Source organism: Branchiostoma belcheri, unplaced genomic scaffold (assembly GCF_001625305.1).
Source record: "Branchiostoma belcheri isolate BF01 breed outbred unplaced genomic scaffold, Haploidv18h27 scaffold11, whole genome shotgun sequence".
NCBI classification, from domain to species: Eukaryota; Metazoa; Chordata; class Leptocardii; order Amphioxiformes; family Branchiostomatidae; genus Branchiostoma; species Branchiostoma belcheri.
The window spans coordinates 3,978,497-3,990,679 of NW_017802491.1; the positions used below are offsets into that span (position 1 = coordinate 3,978,497).

At 41.2% G+C, this 12,183-nt stretch overlaps 1 protein-coding gene across 3 annotated transcripts; it reads right to left on the reverse strand.

Moving 5' to 3' along the window:
- Window positions 1-26: 26 nt before the first annotated feature.
- On the reverse strand, window positions 27-11,142 carry LOC109485031 (equilibrative nucleoside transporter 4-like). 3 transcript variants are annotated; one of them, XM_019788437.1, is made up of 10 exons: window positions 10,930-11,142; window positions 8,830-9,083; window positions 7,823-7,951; window positions 7,065-7,245; window positions 4,555-4,629; window positions 2,771-3,000; window positions 2,338-2,473; window positions 1,612-1,799; window positions 1,069-1,309; window positions 27-854 (listed from the first exon to the last, which is right to left on the reverse strand). In XM_019788437.1, exons 2-10 carry the CDS (start codon window positions 9,004-9,006, stop codon window positions 706-708), a joined length of 1,506 nt encoding a protein of 501 aa, XP_019643996.1. In that variant the 5' UTR covers window positions 9,007-9,083; window positions 10,930-11,142; the 3' UTR covers window positions 27-705. The 3 variants fall into 3 exon arrangements, with proteins under 3 accessions (XP_019643996.1, XP_019644002.1, XP_019643987.1); XM_019788443.1 differs by lacking the exon at window positions 10,930-11,142 and having other exon boundaries at window positions 2,780-3,000; window positions 8,830-9,141; XM_019788428.1 differs by lacking the exon at window positions 10,930-11,142 and having other exon boundaries at window positions 8,830-9,141.
- Window positions 11,143-12,183: the final 1,041 nt, after the last annotated feature.

Consider the following 12,183-nt stretch of genomic DNA (forward strand, 5'->3'; position numbering starts at 1 on the left):
AGACATCACGTGGATTGTACAACATGAATATAGACAAGTCTTTATTTCAACACTAGGATACCGCAACAATATCAAAACGCACTGTTCCAAAGAGAATGCTTTTACAAAGTCTATTATTATCAGTATACTTAATGACGAAGTGTTTATCTACAAAGATCATGTAGAATTGAAATCGTTAACAGTTACACAGAAACGTTGACACTATTTTACCTGACACTGAATATAAGGATGTCTACAAAGACCATTGTTTAGGTCTGACGTCCATCCACTGACATTACAACGAGGTACATATGTTAGAGAAAACTTATACATGCACCTGAAAAGATACGCGCAAACAACTTGACTTTGCCAATTAATAAAATATAATGTCAATTTTAACGTACGAAGCCTTGGAAGGGATGATGATGTCTTATGAATATAGTTGTTGTTGTAATGAACATAATATTACATACATACATACATAATTATTTACTTAATCCTCTTCTGAGCCAGCATGGCTCTTAAGGCATATTAGATATATAAGGTATATTACATACGTACATAAATACAGTCAAAATTACCCAAGAAGACACTATAGACAGGATTTGATGCTTGAGTCAAAATATCTAAGTAGGGGACCACAAAACTGTGGTCACCATGTCCAGATAGTCTTGTGAAGAGTACGAGTTTGACTGTAGATCATACAAACAACATCAACCGAGAAAACTAGAGTAGTATGGTGGAGTTGTGGAAGGTTGTGTTTGCAGCAGTACAAGGATCGTACGTCAGCTCAGGCCCCAGGATGGCCTTCAGACCATAGGCCAGTCCGGACCCGGCGGTCAAGCCCAGACTGTACGACAGCATCATGATGTTACCTTGGAAGGAAAAAATTAAACAAACGTGAATAAAAGTGTCTCCGTGCGTGACACGATTGAGTGATACCTATTCATGTATTCCTTAGATACTAAGTGTAGAGAGATGAAACCTGTAGGTTTTTTTTCCAAATACTAGTAACACCCAGGAAGAAGACAATTATGATAACGAATGATAGGTATAGGTATAGGCACAACATCAAATCATTCCCCCCACCTGTGATCTCTTTCTGCTCGTCTTCCACCTCTCGAGGAGCTAGAATCATTGGGACGCTTCCGAAGTAGCCATTGGTCAGCCCCAGCAGCATGGAGATGAACATGGACCAACCGGGTCCCTGCAGGATGGGCGAATCCCGCGGGGCGGCGCACATCATCATCAGGGGGACCAGCAGGACCCGGATGGAACTGGCGAGGGCCAGCCAGCCTCCTTCCCATTCTACAGGAGCTGCTGCAGTTATCTATGTAGTCGGAGAAAAATCACCATTTTCAGGTTATGATTATATAATAGATTTTGTAATAAATGTATCAAAATGCTGTGGATAAGACACATTGCATCTCGCGGTGTGTGTCTTGTGCCAACTGATGATGACATCATGAGGTGATCTGAGATGTTTGCTTCAGCCAATAAGGCTTAGGACATTATTTCATTATGTAGTGTTTTATTTTTCATCACAATTATATTTGCATGAATTCCGGGTCTAACGATCTAAATGATCTCTAAAAACTTCAGGTATTCTAAGCATCTTCAGAAAAAGACTACCTTGCCGATGAAGTCGAACAGGTTGAAAATGGCCATGAGTACGATGGGCATCCAGTCTCCCAGGGTGCAGTTCGTGACCTCTGACTCTATTCCCGGAAACAGGCAGAGGGTGATGAAGTACGCACTTCCGATGGCCAGCATGTACGTCCAGATCTGTTTGGCAACCTGCCACCTAACTAGCAGTCCTCCTGTGTGGTACATAATGTAGAACGTTACATCTGGAATACGCTGTTGTAGCCAGGGTGCCATTTGATTTTGTTTCGGGCCTCTTACTTCCTACACTGGCCAAAGAGTACAAGGGGCAAGTAGCAAATCGAATGACACCCAGGCTAACCTTATTCCTGATCATCTGGAATCAAGATATTGCCAAGAGGCGAGAGCTTACTCAGCATTTTTATCATTTCTGTAGTTCTTATAGCTGTCTTCAAAGCATGATTTGTGGTTACAAATGAGCGAGTAGAGCTCTCATGGAATCTGGTAAGAATGATCTCCGGACCTCCGCATAATCCAGCTGTACCTAGCTAATTATAGGATTATAAGCATTTACTAGGCGGTTTGGTCATACTTTGATGCATTGAAAAAACACAATATTCGCTTTATCATTGAAGGGAATGATTCCGCTTTCCACCGACGATAAATCTTCGATAGGCTTTGATCTTCGTTGGCCTTGCAGCAATGGTAACTAACTAGAAGAATGACACAGTAGACATTGAAATGCTCGCTCACGTTTGATACTCCTGGCCTGCTTCAACCGGACCCGCAGGGACTTCTGTCGGGACCCCTCCACTTCCGCCTGGCCATCGTCACTGGCCGTGCCCGGAGATTCCGTTAAGGCTTCCTTCGGTTCTGAGTCCAGGATTTCCTGAATAAAGGGTATGATTCAAACAAAGGCATTGCGCTGTCAATGTACATTGTGTCAGCGAACAATTCGTATCTACTCATCAACCGTATCATTATCATTACATAGTTATTATTATTATAACGAAATACAGGGACTAGAAAGTTGACAGGTGTCTACAGCTACAGCACCAGTTACCATGGTGACAGACGTCTGGTCCAGATCATTGACCTTATGTGTACTGGAGAAGAAGAAGACTCAATGCTTTGACATGGCCCTACCTGCTAATGAAGAACTAATGATAGGAAAATGCTGTCTTACTAATCTTACTTCCCCAAAGGCGCCGTCTACTCCGTCTGGGCTTCTGGCGCTGACGCAGGCCGCCAGGTGGTGTCGCACGAACTTTGACCTCTTGACCAGCTGGTGAGAGATGAAGCAGGCGGCCACGAAGAAGATGGAGAGGCAGAAGAAGATGACAGTGTTGGCCCGCTTGTCCTGAACAAGAGCCTTGGTCACGATTCTGTTTATGGACACCAGTAAGCCAGCTGCACCTGGGGAAGAAATGACACCAATGTTGATTACAGCGGTTAAATAACAGCATAGCAAGTAAGGAGGTTCACAGTTACATCTGTGCATGCTCAATGTTAAAGTTGAACCGCCAGAGAGTACCGCGAGATTCCGCGAGACCAGAGTGTTACGGCTTTCAGATAGCGTCGATACGTGTAGAACTTATCTTTCTAGTTGAGGATTTAAAAAACACGTTCTTAAGTCAATAACACTTGCAAATGTTACTGCGGTCACGAAAAGTAGTTTGGAATAAAAATAACCTGCACCAGTAATATTTACAAATTGTGTCGTGGTTACGGATAATATGACGACCGCTGGCAGCGTGAATCATCATGCTTCAGAAATAGCACGATATTCAGGCCAATCATGGTGCCTGCTGTTGAACCAATTATGATCTTATTTCCGCGGTTTGAAATGGATGAAAGACTTGGGTAGGCAGTGGAGACGACTATCTCACACATCAAAGTGAGTGGACGTTCTTTGATGATTTATTTGAAATGCAATTCTACATCTCCTTCCTTGATCTACCAGCAGCTGGGCCTTTCATTGTGTGCAGGAAGCCACACGAAAAATATATATAATCAAGATTTCTCGGAAATCTGTAGAAGGCAAATTGTATCAAAGAAAAACGGGGAAAAAGAAATGTTTGAATCATACATGTAAAATCTTTTGAGTTTCACACTACATGTACAAGCATCGGCCATATCTATAAAGTTTCCCACGTTTTAATCTACATTTCATAAGGCTGTAAATTATGTACACTAAAGGGCCTGATGTGAAACTACATATGTACCATATATATATTTAGCCCGTGTCTCTACTGAAGCAAGAATATTCGTGTTCTTCGTAGCTAGATAGAATACATGTTTCATCACGTGGAACGACAATGTGTTGGTATGATACATAAAAGCCCCTGGCGCCGGCGGTAGAGGAGGGAATACATAAGTGTCAAAAGGCATCAAAATCGTCAGAGGTTTCTTGTCAGGAAAATAGAGGGGTGCTGCCACACATAGCGTTTGCTGGCTATATGACGCTGAAATAAATTTAAAACCAATCCGTACTGCTGTACGCTAGATTATTGTGTAGCTACTCTAAGAAAACCATGAGCAAAACGGCAGTAACCTGTTTCTGATAGTGTGTGCAGGTGTTGATAACCTTACTCGAATGGTACACAACATAGTTTCATCCATATGTCAAGCCCAACATACATTGCACCACAACAATCCATCCATAGATTCTGAGTTATCGTGCTAAGACACATACATCCAAACAAACCAACATAACCAAAACCATAGCCTTCTTAAAACTCATCTGTGTTAGTATATACCATGATGAATTTTGATGCTTTCGATCAATACCAGCAAAGATAGCTCACCTCGAATTTTCAGTTGCTCTTCTTCAGGAGTAATTGAATCATCAAACCTGAAGAAGGTCGACTCAAGAGCGATTGAAAATTCGAGGTGAGCTATCTTTTCTGGTGTTGATCGAAAGAATCAAACTTCTTCAAATAATGAGATGGTTCACATGTTCACACTTACTTTCTCCCGTCATGGCGGCCTGTGTGTACCGTGGGGGCAGCATACTGGTGTATCCATAGAAGCTGGACTGTTGTACTGCACGTGTGATGCAACATATAAAAACATATGGAATGTTCTAGATACGATATTTTACACGATAAGCTATTCACATTTCTCAACTGAAAGATGTACAGTATTGGTGTGCGGACAAGATGGTTATCTTGCGTCTTTGTACCATGTGTGTATTTGTAAATACCAGGCTGACATCCACATCTGGTATTTCTCACGGAGAGTCAAGTGGGGAAAGGGCACACAGAACAGATCAATAGAAAGGAATATGCACTCAGTGCCGTAGAAGACAATTAAGTAAGGCCAAACCAACCCGATTCCTTGGTCTGAATATTATGATTTGAAAAATAAATGATCGCTTGTACCATCCATGATATAAATTAACTATAAATTCTGTCATCAACGGTTGAACTGTCGTTTAGTTGTTACATTTACAAGCCTGGTAGCATTTGGCTCTGTCACAAGATGCCTTTTTATGTTGTATTTTATTCAATTTTGTACGAAACTCCAAGAAATCAAATTGCGTGTGGCCTAATGGCTATATGTCTGATATGCGCTCGTTAATTCAGTCCTTTTAATCTTTTGTTCCTGTAATTCTTTGTAATAACATGATTATATTTGCGGCGCACATAGAATTGATGAAATGATCCGTAATGATAAAATGATCTACGCTCTGTGCTTGGTTAATTGGTGGTTTCAGAGGGGAAGGTTGCAAACGTTCAGAATTATCTGTCTCATGATTTCCTACGTATTTTTGTCTGACAGTCAAATAATTAGATCATTTTAGACTACATGTAGGAGCTCGGCTTCCAGCAATTCTAAGACTTGTCATTGCATATATAAAACCAATGAGAAATTTAAGTGCTAATAGAATCTAACTATGACATATATCGTCAATGTTGTACCACCCAAATCAGAATATTGTATTGACCACATCAGAACATCCTTAGATGGCTAAATAGTCACATTTCAACTCACAAAAATGTAAAATGTGCATTGTACTTTCAAATCCACTATTTCGTAAACGTATAATCCTAAAATAGTAAGTTGTAACTATCTCATTGGCCTGCTTAGTCACGTCTGTAGTTACTCGCGGGAAAAGCAACGATCAAAGCATTTTTAAAGCAAGCCTGAGGAGTATTATTTGAATGAAAGGGCAACTAAACGCAACTAGAAGAAAATGTTAAAAGAACTATTTATATTTTTCTACAAAGATACTGATTTGCTTATGTTGTTGCCAGTCATACATACCGTTTTTATACCATATGTCTGATGAAAAGATGTACGGCAAAATTATCCAATGAAAGGGGGTACTAAATCACAGCCTAGAAACAAATTGGTAGGGGCATTATACTTATCTCTGTTGATTTAAGGCAATCAAGCCAATCAGCCAATCAGCTTGCTTGTATCACCAACAGTTGTTACAGGTTAGAAAACGACTTTTTTTGCTAACGTTTTCTAGTCGCGACCGTGATATATGCCGTGGATAGCAGCTTCTCGTAGCAAACTGGTAACATAGCAGGAAGACGGATTCTGTGATGTTTAAGACGCGATTGGAAATCCTTCCGGGGCTCTGTCCTAATTAGATTTGGATGTCCAATTACGGCAGCTTCCTCCATCAACCCGGGGGAAAAATTGATTGTCTATTTTCCTGTATCTCTCCGGAATATCAAACGATAGATGATCGAGGGGAATAATTTCCCATTCACGGCACGTCAGTATATATAGATTGTGTAAGTCCTCTTCTTTTTTTAGCAGGTATTTTTTCAATGCTGTCCTTGGCACAATTTGACTGCTGAATCACAATATTAAAACAAAAAAAGCATGGAGACGCGTTGACTATTCTTATATCCATGGTATTTATAACATATGAAGGTATCAGATTGCACGGAATATTATAAAAATCTAAAATATATTCACACGTTTTATTCGTCGATACTGTTTTATCATTTTAGATAGCGGCAGGTGACTGTCTTTCCTCTTTGCTTTTGCCACTCAACACTACATGTCATCGGATGAAAGTAGAATTTTAACCAGTTAAGTCCCCGGAGATTTTCGCGGGGCTTAACATCCGATTGAAGAAATACAGCCAGCTTACTTGGTAGTATGGCGCGTTCAGAAACAAAATTTTTTCTATACTTTCATACTTGCATCTCATTTGCATTCGCACTTGGAAGGCTAAAATTGCACGTTTTTAAGTCTGCTTTAACAAACCTTCCCGGTTGAAGTATCATACCAAAAATATCCCATTGTAATCCCAAGACAAATAACTTATTGAATCGTCAGAAAATCATTCAAAATAACAACTTTTCAATTTCATTTCATGAGATCTTTAAGTTGCCGCACCAAGACATCACAGCAAAGAAACTAAGCATCTACACAAATTATTGTGCCAGAATTTGTTTGTTTTTAGTCTATGAGCACTTTGTGGATAAGATCAAAGAATACAAGACATATCTTACCGGTACAACCAAAAGCAACCACCGACACAGCCAGGAGGTTCATGACGTAAGACGTGTCCTTGTCGAACACCTCTAACCAGATGTCCAAGATGGCGATGAAGACCAGACTGGAGAAGGCGAGGCCGTACCCCAGCGTGATGCGGGTGTGGATACCGAACGTCTCTATCAGACTGTTGTTTATCTGGGGGAAAGACGCAGTGGTGTAATCTCTAAGTAGATCTTTTGGTGGCTACAAGACAGTATCAAAGACAGAAAACCAGGATCAGATTGGGAAGACACTATCAGATTCGGAAGACAGTGTCAAATCGGGAAGACAGTATCAAATTGGGAAGACAGTAAGTATCAGACTGGGCAGACAGCATCAAATTGGGAGAACAGTATCAAATTGAGAAGACAGTATCAAATTAAGAAGACAGTATCAGATTGGAAAGACACTATCAAATTGAGAAGACAGTATCAAATTGAGAAGACTGTAATTAGGTGGCAAGGAAGTATCCAACAAGCTACCGTTTGGCTCAGTGGTGAAAACAAGATACCGATACAAAAAAGAAAGTCCGATAAAAAGACGTGAAACAAGATACCTTTGCTTAAACTAGACCTTTGCTTGGACATGCATTAGCGTGAGAACGACTACAGGAACTTCTCGTGTGATGTGTACAAGAATTTGAAGTTATGAGTTAGCTTCTGTTTTGACCCCGTTATCTACTTTAAGATTAAAACCTGATGTTCAAGGGTGAGAGGAAGGGCCCAGTGCTCACCAAAACAGCTCCAAACGCCACTAATATGTAGGTAAGGCTCATATCGAAGACTATGCTGGTCCCGGGGTATCTGGCATGGAGGTAGTCCACATCGGTGATGAAGGAGTTATAGGGCAGCAGAAACCCAACCTAGAATAAACCAGAATGTGTAAACAGCATATCGTTAAATTGTATGAACTGCACATTATTCTAACCAATGTACATTAAGGACAATAAAGTTAACAGTGAAGACAATATTTTTAAAGTCTCTAGACGCCAGAAATTCCACAAATGATTGTAAAAGCATTTTCATCCCATATTCCATAGTTTTTTGTAAGATAGAATGTTTGTTATATAGTAGTAGATGCCGTACGTTGTTTTACTGGATGATAATCACAAACATATAGGCTTGTTGATCCCAATTTCGGCTAGCCTCATACATGTATTTACGAGTATCGATGAAGAAACCAACCCCCACAATATCTACTGACATTAATTCATACACTGAATCTCTAACATATGAATGTCCAGTACACGCTAAAATGACGAATGCAATATGTGTCCTCGTGTATTGATGGGTGACAATGGATTTGTATTTATAGATACGTACACAAATGTAAGCGCACAAAGAAATTGATGGTCAGCTGCCGAAAGCTAAACACACTCTAGTGAGTGAGTGAATGAATGCTTCGCGTATCTCCAAGCAGATTTTTCGGTGGCTGCCAAGACAGTATCAAATTGGCCAGGCAGTATCCATTTGCCAGACTGTATCCATTAGCCAGGCAGTATCCATTAACCAGACAGTATCTATATATTTGCCAGGGCCAGTCTGGCCACAAAAATAAGATACCAGGACAAAAAAGAACGCCCAACAAAAACGCCTAATACCAAGCCAAAAATAAGCCGAAGCCTAAACCTCTGCTTGGTGAGTAGTGTTTCACTAATCCTTATCAACAGGTTCTGTGTATATAAAGGAACCGTATCCATGCTGTAAAAATGTCACACATCACAGGTTAGCACTAACGTACCCCGGCCAGCAGCAGCGCCAAGTAGACCAGGTGGTACTTGTCCCGGGGAACTCGGAAATGCAGCTCGGGGATGTCGAAGGTAGAGCCGAGGGACGACGCCTCCACCTCCGGCATATGTCCGTACGAGACCGTCGTGGCTCCATAGGTGGATTCAGATTCTCCATTCTCCTCCTCCATGGCGCTTTGAAGGCGGGGAAAATCTGGCTCGGACTCGGCTACAGCAGCAGACGGTGTTCACACCGTGAGTACTCTACCTGGAAATTCATGATTGTGTACTCATGGTTGTCAGCGGCTGTGTATACATATACATACAGAGATATACATACAGAGATGCAGTGAGTACTAACGGTGCACTTCCGCCCAGAGCTCTGTATACCTTGCCTCTTACAAGGGACCGTCCATTTCTGAAATATCCAAACGGGGAAAATGAAAAGCGCTCAGGACACATGTTCCTTTTCTTAGATAGCATATTACGACAAAGCCTCTATATCCTTTCCATTTCAAAAATGCCCCAACCATTTTTCAGTCCTCGGAAACATAACGGACAACCCCTGAATGTGTTTAATGGAACAGCCCTTAATGGCTCATGGACATCTCGACCTTTCAACTCAGTACGTCGTAGAGTATAATACCAGAGCAATCGGCCTATGATAAGTAGTGGTAATTACCATATATGGATGTGTACTGTTGACACAAACCAAAGTTATCTCTTACAAGCCATAAAGGTGTTTGGTGACAATTCATATACAGTTAAGGAATCACATACTTTTCAATAGCAATTCTACCCTTTTTAAACGCTACGTTAAACGCTGCAGGTTTCTACGTGTGCGGTGTTGAACATATGCTGGATGCATGGAGGAGAAAAGCATGTCATTGCCGACACGCCATACCTAGGAGACAATCAATAGGGATTGAATAGGGATGATGTTGAATAGCGCAATTTGCTCGCTTCCATTCTCAAACATGGGGACGGTGCATAGTGCCGGGAAATCTCCAAGCTACTGTTGTGGTGACGTGGAAGATCACAATGTTTATCTCTGGCCAGAACGGCAAACGGTTCCCGAAGCCTACTAGTATTAGAGGCTATGCTTCTCTGGCAGTCACTCAAACTAACTTCGGCAGACGCTGGACACGTGGAGGGACACTTCTCATATTTCATGGTGAGAAAGGCTCTCAGAAACCGGGAAACGTTACGATCTTCCACCCCAACATTTTCTTCGAGATAGGAGCTTGTGCGAGTTTCGCAGGCTTTTGAGGACACTTTGCTCGAATTTACATTTTTTTCTGCTTTATTTGAAAGATTTCCACAATTTTCACCCAAATGATATAGTTACTTTGCGCAGTCTGTATATTACGTTGCACAATGGATTTACGGGTGGTCCCCAACCCTAGCTAGACGATAAAGGACATGATGTTGACACAGCGAAGAATTTACATGGTACAACAAGCGATCAGCCATGTGTAGTGAACACCACAATCATAATAGCACAGAATAGAGAGCTAGACAAGAGATGACCTACTAAGATTCCGGTCATTTCTTTTCTACTCGTACAATACACATACAAAACATAAATAGTTTGTCACTACCACGGTTGAAACGATGGAAAATCAAAGAGGTCTTCCAACTTGACAACAATGAAAAAAATTGAAGATTTACACCTAAGTGATGTATTTAGCGTTGTTGTCAGTTTTTCGCTAATGTTGTATATACATTTTCACACACTGGTTTCCATAATGCCACAGACATGGTTATAGCAGAAAACTGACGACAGAACTAAAATGGCGTTACTTTGAACCACTTCCTCCCAGTCTGCGGAGAGAGTATTTTGACTTCCAATTCGACCTTCCTGTCAGTCTGCGGTTACATCATTCCCCCCCACACTTTCTGCCACTCTAATGTATTCAAATATCTACCGACACACAAGCAAACAAATGAACAAGTACACCGAAAGCAAAACCTCCTTACATGTAGGCAAAAAACTTGATTCGCCCATAAATGCTGACATACTGCATATTCACGTTGTGCTCATTGTGTAATTGTGCGAGATTTCCCTATATATAGCGCTGGAGAACGGACAAAACTTTAAAAATGAGTCAAACCTGCTGATAAAATCGTTGTTGCAGCTCAGCCGTCTGGAATCCAAGATAAGACTCTACGTTCTCCTCAAAGACCGCTTCATCTCAACCTTACCATGTAGAGCTAGGCAATTGGCCTTTGAAATGTCTTCTGAAAGCCGAGAGTCAGTCCCCTGTGCTCCTTGTGCTACTGAAATGGGAAGCTGACGCAAGCCCCGTTCGGCAACAGACTATACAATCTTCGAAAACCTACAGAAGCTTTTTGTTTCCTCTCGAGAGGCAATTACTGCCAGGAAATTATTGCCCTATGAAGGAAAATGAAATTGTTACACAAGGTGGGATTTGAAAAGTGGGGCTGCTTGTATATTAAAAATATTGGAAAAATTAAACGTAGAATGCCAAATTAATTACAAGGGAAAAGAATAAAATGTGAAGAAATGAAAATGAAGCTTATTATTCACCATACCATACTCCAGGCCTGCCATACTCTATGTTTATTCCGATTTGTAACGATCGCGTGATTTGTCTCTTAACTCGGGGTTGCCGTTACAGATCGAATGGCACTCAGGATAAAACCTTCCTGGCCAGGTATATGTCATAATGAATGCGACTTTTTTTGCCAAACGTTTGTTATTCGAACGCTCGCATCAGTTTTGGGGTTCCTGGATGCCATCCGTATAATCAAATCACAAGGCCTTACATTTTTAAAGCCTCCAATTGGAATGTTATAACATGACTGATTAAAATATGGAAATGACCGCGGTGACTTGAGTTTTAGAAGTCTTAAACAGAAGAAATGTAGAGATTCCTGGGGAAAGATATGTACGGCTTACGCAACGTAAGAGACACGCCATCTTCCTTTGAAATCACATCAATGCGCAAGTCATTGCCCTAATTCGCCATATGCTGAGTCCTCTAGGGGTTTGTAGACGTGGTTTGTTCTAAAGTGGCCCGGAATCTAAAAAGAGATTCCGAGCTGAAAGGCCTGCTCCTGCGGGTGAAAATGGCTGCCATTTGCGTCAGCGCGACACTGTGCATTATCTCCCGTGTGCACACCCGTGACATGTGCACAGTGTAAGCTCTAGGGGGCACTCCGTTAGATTTCTGTATTGTGGCGGTTAAAAGGAAACATTTCAATTTATATGTACATCTTAAGATTATGCATGCCTTGTACAGAAAAGCTTGAAATGTTGAATATATAACACCATACATATTGCACACGTGCATATACGTATGTAACATTCAAGTTGCTTTTCAACTACAATGGGGAATATAGTA